This window comes from Narcine bancroftii, chromosome 10, assembly GCF_036971445.1.
Source record: "Narcine bancroftii isolate sNarBan1 chromosome 10, sNarBan1.hap1, whole genome shotgun sequence".
In the NCBI taxonomy this organism is placed as follows: Eukaryota; Metazoa; Chordata; class Chondrichthyes; order Torpediniformes; family Narcinidae; genus Narcine; species Narcine bancroftii.
In genome coordinates, this window is record NC_091478.1 from 63603191 (window position 1) to 63626251 (window position 23061).

Sequence of the window (23061 nt, forward strand, 5' to 3'; positions counted from 1 at the left end):
CTGCTGCAACAGCATTGCCATACAAATATGACTTTCCATGGCCTCATGTACTGGTAATTTGAGACCCCCCACAAATTGGAGGAACAACCCCTTATGTTCCATCTCACCAGCCTCCAACTAGATGGGATAAAGATTAACCTCATCCTCCAATCTCTCTTTCTCCTCATCACTCTGACTCTCTTCCTTTAACTCCCTACCCCCCTCTCCTTCCTTCTCCTATTAAAGGGTAAAAGGTGGCCTTCAGTAAAGAAGACAGCTGTTATTTTCGTATTTAAGATGACCATCTTTCAAGATACCTCAATAGCACCCCTCAAATTCATCATCTATGCTGCCTCAAATTTTCCCCTTCACACCTCCTTTATTTGGAAAAACAATGCTGTTCTTTCAGTGTTGTTGGGTCCAATTCCTGGAACTTTCTGCCTAACAATAGTGTGTACACCTTCACCAGAACAGATCAAAAATTGGGTAACCAACACCTCAAACCAGAACAGTTCAAAAGTTGGGTATCTAGCATGTCAAGGGTAACTAAGATTAGACAAAAAATTCTAGCCTTTCCATTGTTGTCAATGTGTCATAAGTTAATAAAAAGTTTCAGACTCGCTTTTAATTAACTGAAAGCTGCCCAACCACTATCATGTGTGAAAGGATTAAACTGTCCACAATCAAATGAAAGATATCTTTTGCACATTGATGATATTTCATGTCTAACTTTTCTCTGCCCTATTTCTTTTCAGTCGGGAAGCCTAAGACTCAAGTGATCTCTGCCTGTCGCGATGCCATAAAAAATAACAACATCAATGCACTATTCAAGATCATGCGTGCTGGCAGTGCTTCGTCCTGAAAATGACAGAGGTCAGTGACCAAGTAGACAGAAGAGCTAAACTTGGTTCATAAAGAGCAGTGACACAGAGAGGTCATGCTCGTGCTATATTGAGTGTGCGTCATCTCCAAGCCATTGTGGGTGGATCCAGCTGGATGATCAGGATTGTCCTGACTCTAACCATCTATTTTTGATATTACTGGATTAATATGTGTGCAGGTTAACAGTGTTTCAAAAGAGCTCAAGGATTTAAAATTACCACTGAATGTAGATGAATGCATGTGATTTACTTTGTATATCTATCTACCCTCTCAATCACTTAGCTAACACAATCAAAAACTAATATGGGCAGTATCAGAATTTGAAAACATGCCAATATGATCTTTGCATAATAAGCTTCTGGAACAGTAGATGGCAATACCACATCATAGAGATCTCTTGAACTACGATTCTTAGCAGTACAAAATTACTCAGTTATTATTCTGGATAGAGCTGATGTTTATCTAACAGAAAATATTATTTTGTTCTTAAGCCAGCCACATATTTTATACAAACTTTAAGAGTTTTAAATTTAAGTAATTAATTGGACATGTATTTAGTATTGGCCCTCAAAATCCCCAGGTAATGTGTTTAAAAAATATATATGAAATAAATTCTCATAATATAAAACTATTTGTGTTTGTTTCTTCATGTTCACTTGCAGTTCCTAAATTCCTGCCTGTCAGATAAAACTGCCTCTAGGCCATGAATTCCATAATGCTTTTTTATTTTTCCCAGGCTGTTTTAATTTAACCTGTTGTATTATAGAACCTGCCCACCCATATTCTCCTATCCTTGTTTATATCTATCAAATTCATGAATGCCGGCATCCCCACTTAATCCTGTCCATATTCCTTTTCCTTCTCCAATAGTCCTTGCAACTGACATGACAATTCCAGTCTGCTTTATTTTTGGCCACTTTTACTATATGCGACCCACTTAACAATTTTTGGAATCCCATTATCACCATGTTACCAACTCTTTCTGCATTTACTGGCTCCTAGCTATACCAATCTGTCAGTGGTCCAGCAGCTGACTGTCCTCTGATCTGCAGATGCTGTTTGTAGTGAAAACATAGAAATACTGGAGGAACTCAGCTGGACTCACAGCGTCCCCTGGTGCCCACTCTCTATCTACTTCAACTGTTCAAGCTCCATCATCCTTTGGTCACATTGCACAGTCATTTCTAAGCTACATGTTTGGGACATCCTAAAACTACAAGTACCCATCATACAAATGCATCACTTTTGTTTTACTCTTGAAGAACAATGACTCTGTAGTTCTGATCCTTACAAAAAGGAAGGATTCACTTCCTTTAAGATGACTCATCAGGATGAAAGATAAGACAAAGTAGAATGGGCGTAACTTGTATCTGTCATTTTTTTCCAGCTTCCATATTCTAAGAGGGTTTGATGAGATGCTGAGCAGTTGAATATCCAAATACAGTAGAACCCCTGGTATCCAGAAAATTGAGGGAAATAAATTTTATAAAAACATAATAAATAGGAATGAGAATAGGGTATCCAGCCCGTCAATGGCTGATATGATGAAAGTTTCATCTCCACCTACCTGCCTTCCCCCCCCACCCCACCATATCCCTTAATTCCCATACTTTGTAAAACTTTACCCAACCTTGTCTTAAATATATTGAGGGAGCCTCCACTGCTTCAATGGGCAATGAATAACATAGATTCACCACTCACTGTAAAGCAGTTTCTCCTCATCTCTGTCCTAAATCTGCTACCCTGATATCGGGTCTATGTCCCCTCGATCTAGTTTCCCCCATCAATGGGAACAACTTGCCCACCTCTAAGATTTCCTCTCATTCTTCTAAAATAATGGGTAAAAAATACTCTGAATTAACTCATAAATCCTTGATGAAGATGACAGCAAATATTAAGCTAGCAGTGATTTTTCTCATAGCAGCTGTTTTGTATGAAAGGGCAATGGTGTTGCTTAGGATGAAGAGTTGATTGATGCCACTCACCTTTTTTTTAACTGTTCAATTTAATCAGATACACAGGGAGAGGTTTAATATTTAGTCTAATGGTGGAATAACTGGTGCCTAGAAGTGTCCCAGGCCAATGTCAAATCACTCCCAGGTCAGTAATCTGACAGGGAGCCGATTCCAGTCCTTTTGCAAAGCCATATTCTTCTCATCTCCGCTGACCTCTTGATGATCTCCATTACTGGGGTGTTGGGGTGACTCTCTTTCAATGTCTCCTTATCCTAGTAAGAGTCACCCTGGTCAGAGGCTTTGTCTGTAACTTAGGGGTGGTTATTATCTAGAATGTTGTTGTTCGTCTTTCTGGTGGCTCTGCGGATGGAGAGGAACTTGCAGATGCAGTGATGGTTAAATGTTTTCGGTTTATATTTTCATGCAAGTGAAGTTTGTTCAGTCTAAGTACAGTATATTATTTTTGACTTTATGGCGAGCTCTCCACTGGCCACCGAGACAGAGGTGCACCAAAGAAGAGGTACAAGGACTGCCTAAAGAAAGCTCTTGGTGCCTGCCACATTGACCATCGCCAGTGGGCTGATATCGCCTCAAACCGTGCATCTTGGCGCCTCACAGTTCGGCGGGCAGCAACCTCCTTTGAAGACCGCAGAGCCCACCTCACTGTCAAAAGACAAAGGAGGAAACACCCAACACCAACCAACCAATTTTCCCTTGCAACCGCTGCAACCGTGTCTGCCTGTCCCGCATCGGACTTGTCAGCCACAAACGAGCCTGCAGCTGACGTGGACATTACCCCTCCATAAATCTTCGTCTGCGAAGCCAAGCCAAAGAAAGATTAGTTAGGCATTGCAAGAGTAAGTCTTAAGCCACCGGAAAATACCCTTATCTGACATCTACCAGTTTTAATTGTACCTAATTGACTTGTTATGTGCACGGTTTCAGAACTCCAAAGAAATTGGAATTTTATCAAGCAAAATATTTCAGTATCAATTGGGTCTACAGCAGTGAGTCTTTCCACTCACATACCACCTTAAGCAATCCCTTACTAATCACAGAGCACTGATGGCATGGGGATTACTTAAAGTGGGATGTGAGTGGAAAGAAAAAGACTGAGAACCACTGATATATGAGAACTGGGCAGGAAAGTGCAATTAAGATCAAGGATTATCCAAGATCTTATAGAGGAACAGGTTAGATGGTTCTTAAAAGGACAATTTAATATGCACCTCTTTGCTGTTGTATTGTAGTTTGTACATACCAATCTCTATTAAATTCTAATTAAAAAAAGGACTTTGATGGAATGTTATGTTAGTTGAATTCAAATTTAAATGACTTTTTATCTTGGGCTGTTGATTAAATAAATTATTGTTCCTTCCATTATTTAATAATATTCTTGCAATGGAGCAAATTTATTTCTTGCTCAACTTTAAACTGATATTGAAAAGGAATTGGAGATACTGTGGCTTGTTCCCATACTGTATGCCTATTCTACAGTGCAGATAAGTCCTTGCCTGTTGTGATACTGCCACGAGTTAAATATTCTGAGCAAAAAACTCTTTAAAAATGGTACATTGCATGTAAACTTTAAATTCCAAAGTTTGGTGAGGAAGATCAAATGTATTGGTAATGGGATGGAGGATAAAGGAAACTAATTTTCGAGTTGAGGGTAGAATCAAGAAAGCCAAAGTTAGAAGATCAAGAATTTAAGGAGATGGAGGTTTCAATATGCACAGACTTATCATGCAACAGGAATTGGGAGCCAGTGTTAGATTAATAGGCAGATATCGGGAATGGAATTTTAGGCATTTGTGGAGAGTCAACTTGGAAGGCATCTGATAAAATCTGGAGTACACAAAAGTGCTGGAAGATCTCAGCAAATCATGCAGTGTCCATGGATGATTTGGTGAGATTTTCCATCACTGTTGGGAGAAAACAAAGCATCCAGAGAAAATTTACGTGGTCAAGGAAAGAATATAGAAACTCCACACAAAGAACATTGGAGGGAAGTTGAACTTGGGGTCGCTGTGTCAGTGATCATACAAGGCAAAATAATTCCTGCTGAAATATAGTTCAATGGTTAAATTGGAAATGAGCAAATGGACTAGTAGAGGATTAGTCCACATTAACTAAACCATACAAAGGTCAAAGATGAGTACATCAGTCTAAAGAAAGGAACAATGCAGCAACACAACAATGCTAACAAGAGAAAATCATGGCAGATGCAATGAAATAACAAGCTCATGACATGATCCCACTGCCATCAAAGCAACAGCCAAAGCTGGTTTTAATTCCACACAACTTTATTTTCAAACAGTTATTAGTTACATTAAGTGAATTAATTGTGGTATCCATAGCTGTGGTCAGGTATCAGATCAACAACAGGCACAACAAAGAATCAGTTATACAAAAAAAAATTCACTAACACTACATTTTTTCCACAAGGTTTTAATGAAATTCCCAGCAACTTTTCACTTCTTTTTAACCATTGCCCAAACTGCAGTTGAGGGTGGGGACAGGGAAATAAAATTATCTACAAAACAATGTTGGAACCAGATTCACTATATCTACAGTAATCAATGGCTCTTTTGAATCCTGGGTTACAGAAAGCATAAAGAACAGGCCATCTAAGATATTTAGTTATCACATTAATGCTTGGAAATGACCCCACATTTGAAACAGCGTAAAATGTTATGCTTTCCCTTTGCATAAGGTAAAATAATTGAATACAAGATTACTACTACATATATACCGTGGTACAGAATGACTGGCAAAAATAAAACAGATCTTGTGAAAGCTTGCTAACAAGTAGCTATATTTATCAAATTAAGATTCACATTGATTACAACTCATGCAAGAAAAAAAAGGCAGTAGGCAGCCTTTATTCAAGTTAGGCTAGAAAACTGCAGACTGCTACAGTGAACGAATGGAGCAATCTTTTTTTTTAAAGCAGCCCCGTACCAAAACTAGTAAGAAACAGACTTTGTTCAGAGTCGGTAGGGGTCAGCCAAGCTTATCTATCTCCCAACACCTTTTAACACGACACCTCCATGGTGTGCGGCATATTCTGAGCAACCTGGCCCACACTGTCACTGCTGTTGGTTTGTGTGCAAATGCGCGGACGTTGCCCATCTACTGAGCTGGCACTGGTCAGTGAGGCTGTGCGTGAACGAGCCAGTCGTGTCATACTAGCAGATGCCACTGTGTGAGAGAGAGAGAAAAAAGAGATACATTCACAATGTTACATCATAAACCTTTGATTTCAACCAAAATCAGCCAAAGCTATTCCAGCTGCAAGATTAGACTGAATTAGCACTCAGGATATATTTACTAATTTTCAGGTAGAGGGCAGCCACAGGGGGTTTATCAGTGGTTTATAGAAAAATAGACAATGTATCCCTTATGAGCACCATATCACATTTTACATAATCTGCCTGTAGGAAAGCATTTATGACATGCCATTGCAATGGTATTCAAAAGTCATGCACTTCTAATGGAGCTTTGCAGATCCATCATGCAGATGATTCTTTTTCACAGCTTTCACATGCAACTTCTGGCCTAGACTTTGGTCCAGGTCCAGAGCAGCACCTACATTCTGAGCAGGGTGAGGTCACAGTGTCAACATTCACGTATTAGCAAGCAAGCAGTGATACATACCTTTGGCCACAGTTACTACTGCAGCTCTCTAATTCTTTCAATTTCCCACAATGGCAGAAAAGAAACTTGACTGTTAACTGCCCTATCCCCTGTTTGTTCCTAACTCTCATCTCGACATTCAACAGGTGACATGTGATCAATTATCCTGCATCAAGTCCTCCCCTCCAGGGCCATGCTGAACCTCTAATATCTCAGACTTTCCATCTGCAGTTGGGTTTTGGATAGCAGAACATCTAATTCTTGATGGATCATGCTCAAGTTCAGATCATCTTTATTTCAGTGCTATGCCACCAGATTTGGAGGACTGTACAATTTAATAAGAATGATATCCCAATTATGTCAGATAATAAGAAATTGAAACCAAGTTCTTTCTATGGTTCCAAACTTAACATAAAAGGCAGTTTGGAAAATAGCTCTATTTTGCACTGTCTGTTCTCCAATATTTGATTTGCAAGGCCAAGATCCCACAAGTGACATTTGATTTAAGTTTGTATCTTCTGTTACTTCCAGTTAACATCTTGGTTTCATTAAATACCAGTTATTAGTTCATTAATCCTGCCATGCCTGTACCTCTTCATGGTTCAAAAGTGTAAAATGAGGTTTCCCAATATCTTCTCGTGGCTGAACTTCACTCAACCAAGTTTGCCAAAGAAATAATTCAAACTAAAATAAAAGCAAAATGCTGTAAATCTAATTTCTAATAAATATTTTAGAAAGTATGTTCTCATTCCATATAAATTAGCACATATTGTTCATAACATGCTCACAAGTAATAAAGCAGCTGGGGAGCACCTGTGCTGATTGACTGAACCACAACCATCTACTATGTACTAGGATCACTTAGGCAATTCAGATATTGCACAAGCATTTGCTTCTCAACCTTCCCAAAGAGCAGAGTCCATTGGGTTGTTTCCCTTTTGCTTATTTCTGAAGATCACAAGAAAAAGGAACAGAAGCAGACCATTTGGCCCATTGAGTCTGTTCCGTGAAACCTCTCTGAGCTAAACTGTTCTCGCATCTAGTTCCAAGTTCCAGCCTTGTCTCCATATCCTTAATTTTCCCCAAAGATCCTGCCTCCACAGCTGCATGTGGCAACAAACTCCACAAATCCACTACCCTCTGGCTAAAAATTCTCCTCATCTCTGTTGTAAATTGGTACTTTTTAATTCTAAGACTGTGCCCTCTTGCCCTGGAATCACCCAACAGGGGACACATCTTTTTTACATCGACTCTGTCCAATCCATTCATAATTTGAAATGTTTCTATGCGATCCCCCTCATTCTCCTATATTCTAATGAATAGAGTCTAAGAACTGCTCGTTTCTCATACATTATCCTTCTCATTCCTAGAATCATTCTGGTAAATCTCCTCTGTACCCTCTCCAACCTTGCTATTTGCTTTCTAAGATATGGGGCCCAAAACTGCAGTTCTTCAAATGAGGTCTCACCAGTGCCCCATAGTCTCAACACCTCTTTATTCTTGTACACTATCCCCTTTGAAACGAATGCCAACATAGCATTTGCCTTTTTTTAACAACTGATCCAACCTGGTGGTCAATTTTCAGGTTATCCTGCTTGAGGACCCCAAAGTCCCTTTGGACTTCTGAGGTTTGAATCTTCTCCCAATCCAGATAATAATCTGACTGTTTATTTCCTCAACCAAAATGTACAACTGTACATTTCTCAACATTATATTGCATCTGCCATTTCTTTGCCCATTCTCCTAAGCTGTCCAAGTTTCTCTGTAAGCTTTCAATTTCTTCTACACTTCATACTCTAACACCGATCTTTGCGAACTTTGCCACAAAACCATTTAATCCACAATCTCAATCATCAATATACATTGTAAAAAGAAGCGGCCCCAACACGGACCCTTGCAGAACATGACGAGTACAGGCAACCAACCAGAATAGAATCCCTTTATTCCCACCCTTTGCTTTCTGCCCATCAGCCATTGCTCTACCCAATATTTTTCTGGTAATTCCATGTGCTCTCATTAAGCAGCCTTTTATCTAAGGCCTTTTGAAAATCTATATACACTATATCCACAGCCTCTCCCTTGTCCACCCTACTTGAGATTTCCTCAAAAAATTTCATTAGGTTGGTCAGGCAGGATATTCCCTTCATGAACCCATGTTGGCTTGGACCTATCATGCCATGCACCTCATCCTTCAGGATCAATTTCAATATCTTTCCAACTACTGAAGTCAGACTAATTTCCTTTTTTCTGCCTCCCTCCTTTCTTAAACAGCGTAATTATATTTGCGACCTTCCAATCCTTGGGAACCATGCCTGAGTCAATTGATTTTCTGGAAAATCAATTCCAATGCCTCTACAATCTCCAAGGCCACCTCCTTCAGAACCCGTGGGTGTACCTCATCTGGTACCGGAGATGACCATTCATCTTACCATCTCTCTTGTAATCCTGACTGTACTTAATTCTATTTCTGGAGACCTCTGAATATCAGGTATATTGCCAATGTCCTCCATCGAGTAGACTGACACAAAATATCCATTTAGTTCCTCTGTCATCTCTGTCACCCATTACAATTTCGCCAGCTTCATCTTTAATCGGCCCTATATCTACCCTTGTCTCTTTTACTTTTTATATATTTGAAGAAACTCTTAGTATCCTTTTGTATGTTATTTTCCAATTTCCTTTCATAATTCATCTTTTCTTTCCTAATGACTTTCTTTGTCTAAGTTTAAAATTTTTTCCCATCCTCTGCTTTTCCAGTAATTTTTACTACCCTGTATGCCCCCCACCTTTGCTTTTTAGCTTTAACCTCTCTTGTTAGCCACATCTGTGTCATTTTACCATTCATAATTTTCCTTGGAAAAGCTTTCTGTATTTCTTGTAGAAACATCAACCAATTCTGTTCTGCTGTCCCCCCATCTAGCTTACTTTTCTAGTCAACTTAGGCCAGTTCCACTCTCATGCCACTGTAATTCCCTTTGTTCCAGTGAAATATTGTCACACATGATATAATTTTTCCCCTTTCAAATTGGAAGCTGAACTCTATCATGTTGTGATCACTACTTCCTAAGGGCTCCACGACCCCAATCACCTCAGGTTCATTGCACATCACCCAATCCAAAACCGCTGATCCTCTGGTGGGCTGATCAACTACCTGTTTCAAAATCCCATCCTTTAGGCATTCTATAAACTCTTTCTCCTGAGATCCTGTACCATCCTGACATTCCCAATCCCCTTTCCTATTAAAATCTTCTCCTTCGGACATGCTTTTTCTAATTCCAGCTGAATCTCGCAGTCCACCTCCCGGCTGGTGTTTGGGGGGGGGGCCTGTACATTACAGCGAGCAAGGTCTTTTTACCCTTGCCATTTCTTATTTCAACCCATAATGGTTCCACAATTTCTGTCCCTATGTCCATTCTTAACAGCATTGTTTACCATCAGGGCCAGGCCACCCCCTCCACCTACCTGCCTATCTTTCCTATTACAAGATGTAACCCTGTACATTCAGTTCCCAATCACATCCCTCATTCAGCCATGTTTCATTGATGGCCACAATGTCAGACCTTTCCATTTTCAATTGCACAACTACGTCATCTACCTCATTCCTAATATCTTATTCCTAATACCGGGATCTGATTTCTCTGTAGTTCCATTGTTCACCAAATTGTCTTGTCTTGACGTCCTTTTTTTGCCTATTTTGCTGCAATTTTGACATTTCCAATTTTAACTTTATCTACCATTACACCCTGGTTTCTTTCTACCATAATCACAGCACTAAGATTCAAATTACCCCCCCCCCCCAACCTGCCAAACTAGTTTAAACCCTCCCCAACAGCTCTAGCAAACCTGCCTGCTAGGATATTAGTCCCCCTCCAGTTCAGGTGCAGCCCATCTTGTTTGTAGAGGTCAGACCTTCCCCAGAAGAGATTCCAAAGATCCCAAATCTGAACCCCGAACTCTTGAGCCACACATTCATCTACCACATCCTCCTATTTCTACCCTCTCCAGCATGTGGCAGCAATACTGAGATCACCACCTTTGAGGTCTTATTTTTTAACTTACTACCTAACTCCCTGTATTCTCTTTTTAAGACCTCATCACTACTCCTCTCTGTGTCATTAGTCCCCACATGGACCACGACGTCTGTCTGCTCCCCCTCCCTGCCAGAATGATGTGAACTCGATTAGAGACGTCCTTGACTCTGGCACCCGGGAAGCAATACACCAGTCCGGAGCCTTGATCTCGTCCACAGAAACCCCTATCCACACGCCTAATCAAAGAGTTCCCAATCACTATTGCTCTTCTCTTTTTCCCTTCCGAGCCAGTGGACCAACCTCTGTTCTGGAGACATCAACATCCTGACTTGTTCATGGACACTCATCTCTGTCAACAGTATACAAAAGGGTATACCTGTGGTTGACTTGAATGGCCACAGGGGAATCCTGCATTGTCTGAGTCTTTTACTTCCCTCTCCTGACAGTCACCTATCTTCCTGCCTCCTGAAATTTAGAGGGGACTGCCTCCCCGACACTCCTGTCTGCAACTACCTCTGCCTTCCCCAAGATCTGCAGTTCGTCTTACTCCAGCTCCAGTTCCCTAACTCGGGCTGTGAGGAGCTGTAGCTGAATGCACCGCCTGTAGGTGTAATCAGGGACGTGTTATGTCCCAGATTTCCCACAAGCAGACCTCACCATTGCCCTGGCAGGCTCCATTACCTAGATGTAATTAAAGCACTTAAATCACTCTCGCCTGAGCCACTCCTTTAGCAAGCCCTCCTTTTTATTAGTCCCTGCTATTTTCTTAATTACCCAATTAATCCCTCCCACAATAATCACGAGACTCACCCGGCTGAAGGCTCCTCACCAAGTGTAAGCTGTCCTTCCCTTTTCAAATTCTACCATCCAACCAACGTCACACGCCTGCACACTAGGCCCCCACCCGACTTTCAAAACCCATCCGGAAAATTAAATAAATAGATATCAGTAAATAAATAAATAGATACTAATAAATAAATAAATATTATTATATTATCAATAACTAGTATCGAGAGTGATTTAAAATGATAGATTCCTAAAATAAATAGAGAATGTGGGCAATTGAAGTCTGAGAAGCCAGTCATCCTCTGTCTCAGCAACACTGATCATACCCTGCAAATATCCCCTGCTCCCGTGAGTGACTTTCATCAATGTATCTGAGCAAGAACAAATCAAACTGTTTTGGGTAGAAAGGATCAGTAATTACCCCAAAAAGTTAGCCTACTATTTTTTCCAAGTTGCTATGCTTTTTGTTTAATAAATGTGTTCACAATGTCCTCCATCTGACTTTACTATATTGTACCCATTGTAATGAGTATAACTTTACACATTCATTTGGTTAATTGCCCTTACTTCCAACACTGGACATAGTAAACGTCGAACATGGTATTGGATCCAGATATTTAAAGGAATGTCAGATGCATTAAGACCTTATTACAACTTGAGTATTCATGTCTCTCAGAGCTTAAGTGCATGTGAACTTCAATTACAGGTCAACATATAGTTCTCGCCAAATATTGCAAAAAATATGGATTGGCTGTGAGAACCTGTAGCAAGAAGGAGAACAGTTGTAAATGGAAAATAGAGCACAGATGGATGGATGCATGCAGTTGCAAGGGAATAGGGATTTAACGTGTAGCACAAGCAGTAGAATAGTTAATGACTTAACAGGAAATGGGTACCTGCTCCAACACTCAGTCGTCTATCCACTAAATATGCAACTGAGCGTGAAATAAGGAGGTAGGAAACGCAGCATTACAGTCTATATCGAGAGAAAAGCAGACTCACATCCAACTCATACAGGAATGGTCTCAACCATCTAGGTATAACTTTGACATGCATGGTCTTGCATCTGATGTACTGAACCAGAGATTAAAACCCCATTTAGTAATAAGGGCAATGTCATCCAAGCAGCAGGAAGTGTGATGTTTTATTCTTTACGTTTTGTCAGAGAGGAGTATTTGCCTTTCCATCAAGTATATTTCAGGCACCAAACCAGAGATTTCTGGGCCATTACTATGCTACAACACTCATTCCATTCTACAATACTGAATATAGTCCCAGATAACATATTAATGCTTGCACAGAAACTTACTTGCTGAATTACTTTACTACATTGACTCGACAATATGGATAATTTACCTTCTCTTTCTATCTGATCCAAAATGAAGGTGGATTATTATGGCTTGTTTTGTGTGTCCAAATGGCCCAGCACTTGTACCCCCATACCACATTCCTCAGGTGCCTGTCTCTCATCTCCTGAGCATCCTCAACTCATTTGCTTTAACCCCATTCCTTGTGTAAACTTTGCTCAATTTTAGATCAGGTCCATTCTTATGAAGTACTAAGGGGATATATTTTATATTAAAGGCAGCATAAATTATTGGCTTCAATCTTCCACTGAAAAAAATAGTCACATCAGCCAGTATTTACTATGCAATTGGGCCCAGGCCTGTCACTCAATTAAGGGCTCTACACTGAACTTGGAAGAGTAGGGAATTTTGAGCTCACTGGTCCCTTGGCCTTGGAGCATGCTTGGCCTTGGAGCATGCTCCTCCTTGTTGTGTGCAGACAAGCATGAACGTCTGCTGGAAAGATGCTTCCCAGTTGATCAAGGTGGCCAGGCTCAACACAAAGACTTTCTGGGCAATTGTGCCAGGTTTCATCCTCACGACAATATCCCCGTATCACAGGCTCTCTAAATGTGCCTCAATTAAATGCTTCTGGCAGATCACAACATTCAAACTCATGTAAGTGTTATTAATATAAATATCATAGTGCAATTGTACGCAAGCAATTAAATAATTTAGATTAACTGAATTAAATCGAATGAAAATTAAGTTAACTTCTGTAAATAACCTTTTCTTCCCATTCTGGAAAACCTGCCCCAATGAGCCAGGGCCAGGTTAAACAATGCAAGTGTAATAAGCTAATTAAAATCCATGAGAAGAAATAGTAGCTCAAGATCAGTGAGAACCTGTTAATTTCCTTTCAATTAATTGAACTAAACATTTTTAATTGTTGAGTGTATGTGCAGTATTTTGATTTCTCCATCTCATTTAATTTTTTTTTTTAAAAACCACTTTCATTTGGGCAGAGTGCAAGTGTTTGTTAATGGTTTTAAAACAAATTTCAGCTTTGACATTCAGGGTGAGGTCTCAGTAGATCACTCTGACTTGGTTGAGTGTCAAGCCTCCCAGAGGAAGATCGCACCTGGTGCATACCGTAGGAAAGAATATGTTCGGAGGGTGACCAGCAAAAGAACCAGCCCATCTCATAATTACAGGGAACACCATCTGGATTTAATGTCAACATTTCTGGAACTTGAGGTTACTCAGAAATAGTCAACCCAGTGAAATGTAAACCTACACCACACAGAGATCCAATTTAAGACCCCACTCAAGATTACATTGCACGATTTCACAGTGAACATATATCAAGGCACACAAAGTATTGAACATTTTAACAGCAATGCAAGGATCTATGTCAAGATCAGAAATAATAAGATCCAAATAACACTATGCAGTAAAGTACTCCTGTTACTGCAAATAGGTTCAAAAATCAAGCTTGAAACGTTCAGGCATCGTTTAAAAATTCATATCAGTTGAAGAGGAGGCAAAAGGAAGCATAAACCATAATTATTAATCAAGCTATTGTGGATTGAAAGGGCCTATTATTGTGTGCTGCATGTCTAACTTTAAAAAAGATTTCAAATTCAGGCTGGTAAACAAGCGCTGACACTGTTAGCTGATGCACATGATTCTAGAAAGCTTGAGACACATAACACAAATTCAATATTCGTTTAAGAATGCAGACATATTTTGGCTGCTTGTTATTATCATTTCTATTTCTGTAAGACTGAAAATATTAACAAACACCTGGACAAGGTTCATCCAGATTACTTGGAATTAATCATCCTGAAGCTTGATGAGACAAGTTGCTGTTAAACTTCTTGAAACATTAGAAAATGACTGTGTCAAGAAGATGTCCATAACCTTTCAGAAAGGCCAGTAACTTGTATAAATTAAAAAAAATTAGAAAAGTAATTGTGAACAAAGACCCCTAAATTAGTCTTGGATCGTAGATTCATTCAGCACGAATCAAGTCCCATAACATGATCAAACGAGTAATAATTTCACCAGTAGTGTCAATTAGAGGACCTTGCTGGTTCAGTAATAGTTGTCTCCAAGTAGTTGTAGTTGTCTCCAAGTAGTTGTAGTTGTCTCCAACTACAAAGTAGTTGTCTCCAACTACAAAGTGTAAGCACAAAGGAAGATGGGAACGTATTTCTCCCCTTCAAAAAGTATAAAATGGCCTCCTGTTGATTTGCGAAGTACAATTGTTATTCTTGATTTGAAAATATTTCATATTGATTTCTCTTGTTAGTTTGAAACCACAAAGCAATCTTCAGAAGATTCAAAGCTGAATGGATCATCAGACGTTCATGAGTATTGCATACCTGAAAGTTTGTTTCAATACTCCTTCTGGATAGAGGCATATAAATATTACTACAAATTGAAGTTCACATTTAGACAGCAAACCAGGCAGATGTAGAGATGGAAAATACATTCCACACACACGAAGGATGCAGATATCTGCTCTCAACTATTAGCAATGCAATCACTTCTGAAATATTACACTGCGAGACTGAACTATTCATTAAAGTCACAACTATTCCAATTATCATTCTATGTTTCTCGTTGCTTCCATGAAACACAACCTCAGCTGTATGTACAAGACACACTCAGCTTCACACAAAGATCACACTTTCACCCAGAATATTATTAACAGCTGATTTGAGCAGAAAACCATGTATTTGGATTGAGCTGCCAGAGGAAGCTAGAGCAGCAGAAACAAATACTATGTTCAAAATGTTGGGTGGCATTGACTTGTGGGCCAAAATGGCCTGTTACCATGCTGTATGTCTAAATTAAAAATTAAAAGGTTGGCGACCCTTAGTTTAGAGGAACATGGTCCAAATGCAGGCAAATGAGACTAGCCCAGAATGCCAACTTGTTGGTTTGGACAAGAACCATATAACTTGGGGTGGCACAGCTGGAGTAGCGGTTAGTGCAATGCCTTTATAGTACTGGTGATCGGGACTTGGGTTTGAATCCTGCGCTGGTTACACAGGTACATAAGATTAAATAGAATATTAACAAATCTTATAGAATAATTCAGTTATCCATTTATAAGAGAGATTAGAATAGAATTTAGCCAAATTAACTTTGGAATAGTGGGCCTGGGGGCTTGGCATTACTTAACTATAGATTTTATGATTGGGCAGCTAATATTAGATACATTAATTTTTGGATTCATCACAAGGAAAATTTAGGAACATTAAGTTGGATTAATTTAGAAATGAAATTCAATTTAAAAAAAATTCTCTTATTTCGATACTTGGAGCACCTTTATCTTTTTTTGGCATCCAAATTAACTGATAATTTTTTTCATTAGACATACATTGAGAATTTGATTTCAATTTAGGAAACATTTTGGGTCCCATAGATTTTTATTAATTAGTCCTATTTTAAGTAATTTGTTTATTTTAACCTTCAGTTCAAGATAGCGATGATCATGATTGGTTAAATTTAGGTATCCAATCTTTTTAAAATATTTTTACTGACCAAAATCTTGCTTCTTTTGATCAATTATCCACCAAATTTAAAATACCTAGACCTCTTTTTTTTCCTGCCATTTACTAGTTAGGAGCTTTTTAAATTCTTTAATTTTGAAGCTCCCTGAAGACCTAGAACCTAATGTTAGGGTTAATTTATAATTTCCAACCTAATTATAAAGGGGTGACATTTGCCAGAATTTACTTTTAAATTCTAGGGATAGTTCCCTGGACAGAATTTAAAAAACTATGGGAACAAAGTATTCAACAACCACTTGCTGAAATTACATGGAACTCTATTCTGAAACGAGTATATTCATCTTCTCTTTGTGCAAGACATTCATTATTACAATTTAAGGTAGTACAATTACAGCACAGAAACAGGCCCTTTGGCCCTTCTAGTATGCACCAAACTATTATTTTGCCTAGTCCCACTGGCCTGCACCCAGTCCATAGGCCTCTATACCCATCCTATCCATTTACCTATCCAAATTCTTCTTAAATGTTAAAATTGAGCCTGCATTCACCACTTCAGCTGGCATCTAGTTCCACACTCACACCACTCTCTGTGTGAAGAAGTTCCCTCTAATGTTTCCCTAAACTTTTCTCCTTTCACTCTTAACCCATGTCCTCTGGTTTGTATCTCACCTACCCTCAGTGGGACAAAGCCGACCTACATTCACTCTGACTAAACTCCTCATTTTAAATAGCTCTATCAAATAAAAAAATACTAAAACATTACAGCACTGTACAGGCCCTTCGGCCCTCTATGTTGAGCCGAACCGTATAAAAGTGCTAAACCCTCCCTACCCTATAACCCACTCCTTTCGTCCATGTGCCTATCTAATAGTCTTTTAAAGGCCCCTAATGGTTCAGCCTCGACCACCACTCCAGGCAGGCATTCCAGGCCTCAACAACTCTGTAAAAAAAACTTCCCCCTGATGTTTCCCCTATACTTCCTTCCCTTAATCTTATACATGTGTACTCTAGTGGTTGTTATTCCCACCCTAGGAAACAGATATCTATGCCTCTCAATTTTGTAGATCTCTATCAAGTCCCCTCTCATCCTTCTACATTCCAAAGAGAAAAGTCCCAGCTTTTCCATCCTTGCCTCATAAGACATGCCCTCCAATCCAGCCAACATCCTGTTAAATTTCCTATGCCCCCTTATCCTTCCTATAATGAAGCCACCAGAACTGGACACAATACTCCAAATACCAGAGACTTATAAAGCTGCAACATGACTTCTCTACTCTTATACACAATCCCCTATTAATGAAGCCCAGAATGCCATAGGCTTTTTTCATTATCCTATCAACCTGAGCAATTACCTTGAGGGATGTAAGGACATGAACCCCAAGATCCCTCTGTTCATCCACGCTCTTAATTAACTGCCCGTTAACCTTGTACTCAGCTTTTTGATTTGTCCAGCCAAAATGCATCACCTCACACTTGTCCGGATTGAACTCCATTTGCCATTTTTCTGCCCAACACTGCATCCTGTCTATGTTCTCTTTCAACCTCTGACAACCTTCAGTTTCATCTACAATTCCTCTAATCTTCGTGTCATCCGCAAACTTACTCACCCACCCTTCTGTATCATCAACCAAATCATTTATAAAAATCACGAAGAGCGAGGGACCGAGAACTGATTCCTGTGGTCCCTCCATTAGTCACTGCCCTTCAAGCAGAGAACCTCCCTTCTATCACTACTCTCTGTCTTCTTCCTGCAAGCCTATTAAATCCTTTGATTTATGAAGTCCAGAATGCTAAAGCTCTCTTTACAACCCAATCTACCTGTGATGTTACTTTCAGGGAATTATGTATCTCTATTCCCGATCCCTCTGTTCTACTGCACTCCTCAGTGCCCTACCATTTACCGTGTATGTCCTTTCAAAATGCAACACCTCACACTTGTCTGTATTAAATTCCATGTCATTTTTCCAACTGGTCTAGATTGCTCTGCAAGTTTTGAAAGCCTTCCCCTCTATCCACAGCACCTCCAATCTTTGTGACATCTGCCAACTTGCTGATCCAATTTACCTCATTATCATCCAAATCATTGATATAGATCACAAACAACAATGGTCCCAACCCTGATCCCTGAGGCACACCACTAATAACAGGCCTCTAAACAGAAAAGCAGTTATCCACTACCACTCTCTGGCTTCTCCCATAGAGCCAATATCGAATCTAGTTTACTATTTCACCATGAATACCGTGTCGGAACCTTCCTGACTAACCTCCCATGTAGCACCTTGTCAAAGGCCTTGATAAAGTCCATGTTAACAACATCTACACCCTTTCCTTCATCAACTTTCCTGTAACCTCCTCAAAAACCGAAGATTGTTTCAGAATGACCTATCATGCACAAAGCCATGTTGACTATCCCCTAATCAGTCCCTGGCTATCCAAATATCCGTTATCTTCGAACACCTTCCATTAATTTGCCCACTACTGACATCAGGCTCACTGGTCTATAATTTCCTGGGTTACTTATGGAGCCTTTTTTAAGCAACATAACAACATGGGCTTCCCTCGAATCCTCCAGCACCACATCCGTGGCAAAGGAAATTTAAAATATTTCTGCCAGAGCCCCTGCAATTTCTACACTAGCCTCTTCCAAGGCTCTGGGAAATTATCCACCCTTATTTTATGACATCAAGCACCTCCTCCTCTAATCTGTATAGATCCATGACTTCACTGCTTGATTTTCTTACTTCCCTGACTCTGTATCTGAGTAAATACTGATGCAAAAAACGTATTTATGATCATCTCTTCCAGCTCCATGCCTAGCCGACCACTCTGATCTTTAATGCCAGCTCCATGCCTAGACGACCACTCTGATCTTCAATGGCAGCTCCATGCCTAGACAACCACTCTGATCTTCAATGCCAGCTCCATGCCTAGCCGACCACTCTGATCTTCAATGCCAGCTCCATGCCGAGACGACCACTCTGATCTTCAAGGATACAAATTTTGATCCTTACTATCCTTTTTCTTAATATACCCGCAAGAAATGCTTTCGATTTTCCTTCACATTGTTTGCCAAAGCAACCTCATGTCTTCTTTAAGCCTTTCTGATTTCTTTCTTGCAATTTTTTAATACTCCTCAAGTATCTCTTTTGCTCTGTGTTGCCTATACCTGCTATACACCTCTCTCTTCCTCTGAACCAGATCCCCAATATCCCTAGAAAACCAAGTGTCTTCTGCCTGTTAATTTTGTCTTTAAACCTGACAGGAACATACAAACTCTACTCTCAAAATTCCACCTTTGAAAGTCTTCCACTTACCTCACACATCCTTGCCAGAAAACAACTTTCTAGATCCACAATTTCTAAATCCTTGGCCTTTCTCCAATTTAGAATCTCAACCCAAGGGTCAGACCTATCCTTCTCAATAATTAACTTGGCATTATTATCACTGGACCCAAAATGTTCCCCTACTTCTGTCACCTGTCCTGTCCTGTCCCCTAATAAGATATCCAGTATTGCACTCTCTCTCATTGTATCTCTATATCTTTCTTTGGCTTGGCTTCGCGGACGAAGATTTATGGAGGGGTATGTCCACGTCTGCTGCAGGCTCGTTGGTGACTGACAAGTCCGATGCGGGACAGGCAGGCACGGTTGCAGCGGTTGCAAGGGGAAAATTGGTGGGTTAGTGTTGGGTGTTGAGTTTTTCCTCCTTTGTCGTTTGTCAGTGAGGTGGGCTCTGCTGTCTTCTTCAAAGGAGGTTGATGCCCGCCGAACTGTGAGGCGTCAAAATGCATGGTTGGAGGCGATATCAGCCCACTGGCGGTGGTCAATGTGACAGGCACCAAGAGATTTCTTAGCAGTCCTTGTACCTCTTCTTTGGTGCACCTCTGTCACGGTGGCCAGTGGAGAGCTCGCCATAGAACATGATCTTGGGAAGGCGATGGTCCTCCATTCTGGAGAAGTGACCCACCCAGCACAGTTGGGTCTTCAGCAGCATGGATTCGATGCTTGCGGACTCTGCCAGCTCGAGTACTTCGATGTTGGTGACGAAGTCATTCCAATGAATGTTGAGGATGGAGCGGAGACAGCGCTGATGGAAGCTTTCTAGGAGCCGTAGGTGATGTCGGTAGAGGACCTATGATTCGGAGCCGAACAGGAGTGTGGGTATGACAATGGCTCTGTACACGCTGATTTTTGTGTGTTTCTTCAGGTGGTTGTTTTTCCAGACTCTTTTGTGTAGTCTTCCAAAGGCTCAATTTGCCTTGCCGAGTCTGTTGTCTATCTCTCTGTCGATCCTTGCATCAGATGAAATGGTGCAGCCGAGGTAGGTAAACTGGTTGACCGTTTTGAGTTCTGTGTGCCCAATGGAGATGTGGGGGGGCTGGTAGTCATGGTGGGGAGCTGGCTGATGGAGGACCTCAGTTTTCTGTTTTGCAGAAACTGCCAAAATTTATCTCTATATATTGATTTAGAAAACTTTCCTGAACACATTTGACAAACTCCAACCCATCAGGCCTTTTACAGTATGGGAGTCGCAGTCAATATGTAGAAAGTTAAAATCCCCGACTATCATAACTTTGTTTCCTGCAGCTCTCTGTCTCTCTATAGATTTGCTCCTCCAATTGTCACTGTCTATTGGGCGGTTGTAATATAACCTCATGAGTGTGGTCATACCTTTCCTGTTCCTCAGTCCACCCATAAAGTCTCAGTAGACGAGACTGCTGGTCTGTCCTGCCTGAACACCGCTGTGATATTTTCCCCGACGAGCAATGCCACTCCTTCCCCCTTTCATCCTCCCTGCTCTTATCATGTCCAAAGCAACAGAAGCTCGGAACATTGAGCTGCCAGTCCTCTCCCTCCTGCAACCAAGTTTCACTAATGGTCACAATGACATAATTCCATGTGCCAATCAACACCCTAAGCTTGTCTGCCTTTCCTACAATATTGAAATAAATGCACTCAAGGAAATTTCCACCACATGCAATCTTCACTTCATCTTTTTGTCTTCCACTCCCCTAACTGCTCTGCCACTCTGGTTCCCATCACTCTGCAAATCTAGTTTAAACCCTCTGAGCAGCACTAGCAAACCTACATGCAAGGATGTTAGTCCCCCACCAGTTCAGATGCAAATCATCCCATCGGAACAGGTCCTACCTTCCCTGGAAGAGAGCCCAATGATCCAGAAACCCGAAGCCCTCCCTCCTGCACCATCTCTTCAGCCACGTTAAGTTGCATTAGCCTCCTATTTCTAAACTCACTAGCACATGGCGTGGGTGGCAATCCTGAGATTACAACCCAGGAGGTCCTGTCCCTCAACTTAGCACCTAATCCCCTGAACTCTCTTTGCAGGACATCATCTTCCTTCCTACCCATGTTATTGGTCCCTATATGGACCAAGACATCTGGCCTCTCACCTTCTCTCCTGAGAATGCCAAGAACTCAATCTGAGATATCGGATCATGGTACCAGGGAAGCAACATACCATCTTGGATATTCAATCTCTTCCACAGAACATCTTATCTGTTCCCTAATTATGGAATCCCTTATCACTGCAGCTCACCTCTTCTCTCTTCCCTTCTTAGCCACCAGATCAGACTCCATGCCAGAGATCTGATTGGCATGGCTTGTCCCTGGTAGGTTGTTACCCCCTCAACGGTATTCAAAATGATATACTTGTTACTGAGGGGAAAGGCCACAGGGATGCCCTGCACTGAATGCCTGTTCCCTTTCCCTCTCCTGTCACCCAGCTATCCCCCTCATGCCTCCTAGTGGTGTCCCTATAACTCCTGTCTATCACCCTCCCAAATGATCCGGAGTTCATCCAACTCCAGCTCCAATTCCTTAACTTGGTTTGTAAGGAGCTGCAAATGGATGCACTTCTTCCAGTCAAAAGCCATCAGGGATACTGCTTGTTTCCCTGACAACCCACATTCTGCAAGAGGAGTATTCCCTGCTAGTTGGTCCAAAGGGCCTTATCCATGTTATTTGACTTGATGATAGTGTATCACAGTAGAAAAGTATTGCTGCATTTCTCCCAGTGAACAATTTCACTGTGACACTGCTCCCACAGCATTGCTTTAACCAAAAGTCTCTCACTCTCGAAAATAACTCGATTAAATGTCTTTCCTTGGTTACAAATCATGCCGAAGCAGTCACTGGAGAACTGTTTCACAGAGAAACAGCCACTGCCAACAGTTGATTTCACAGTGAGAACAAGTTACGGCCAACAGTCTCTGTGGGTACAGTTCATGCTGGACAGATTCAGCATGAGAATAACCCACAGCAAGCAGTCTCACAGTGAGCAAACGCTCCCACAGTCAGGATACCTCCAAGCCAGCAATCTCAACATGAGACCTCCCCTATGCAAACAGTCACCATTACGGGACAAAGCCCTCATAACAGTGTGTAGATTCTTCCTGTGAATAAAACTGAAATGAAAACAACACACATTCACAACTAGATATGCAGCTCTTCTCATACTTACTGTAGCCCATGCCCTGCAGAAAGTATTTGAAGGCCTCTGTCAGCTTTCCAGGCTGTTAGAAGAAAACGTACAAACTAAAAATATGGTATCAGCCTGAGGACATACAGCATAAAAAGAGAACAAACAGAATAAACCTGATTTTCAATGGTGGAATATCCAATACAGGCCAGGTCACTGGGAGAAATCTGCATCTGTGAAACCTTAAACACCCACCTTAACCATTAGAACTGGAACTGATAAGGTGTTCTATCCCAAATGTGGCACACCATGAACCCTCATGAAGTTCCTCAGGCACCTTCTGCCAGGCCACCCTAACTTCAAAGCAAATTCCTTGTGTTATCACTGCCAACAGTTTGAAACTTGGGTCTGCTGTTTCAAGAGGAAAGGTGCGAGCCTGAAAGAAGCTTAGGAACATAGATGTGTAAACGAGAATCAGGACACCGGGTATGAAAGACCCACCTGAGTGATCTGGGGCAAGCCACCACAGTCAGCCATCTACAAA

At 40.9% G+C, this 23061-nt stretch overlaps 2 protein-coding genes across 15 annotated transcripts in view; one reads left to right on the forward strand and one right to left on the reverse strand.

The window, feature by feature from the left end:
* Positions 1-23061, forward strand: part of bbs2 (Bardet-Biedl syndrome 2) — a 124369-nt gene that overhangs the window by 85198 nt on the left and 16110 nt on the right. For 2 of the 4 annotated variants that reach the window (XR_011345660.1, XM_069901057.1), the window contains exon 18: positions 735-852. Coding sequence is in view for 3 of the 4 variants with exons in the window: in XM_069901057.1 (XP_069757158.1) it covers positions 735-841 (107 nt within the window). In the remaining variant the exon portion in view is untranslated. Of the gene's footprint in view, positions 1-734; positions 1490-14869; positions 15164-23061 lie in introns of those variants that run through there. The other 2 variants (XM_069901058.1, XM_069901056.1) reach the window with 2 other exon arrangements.
* The window catches only part of ndrg4 (NDRG family member 4), a 183748-nt gene continuing 165788 nt past the window's right edge, over positions 5102-23061 (reverse strand). For all 11 annotated transcript variants that reach the window (XM_069901068.1, XM_069901065.1, XM_069901066.1 and 8 more), the window contains 3 exons: positions 23019-23054; positions 22560-22611; positions 5102-6017 (listed from right to left, as the gene is read on the reverse strand). In XM_069901068.1, coding sequence (XP_069757169.1) covers positions 5851-6017; positions 22560-22611; positions 23019-23054 — 255 coding nt within the window. In that variant the 3' untranslated portion in view covers positions 5102-5850. The remainder of the gene's footprint in view (positions 6018-22559; positions 22612-23018; positions 23055-23061) is intronic.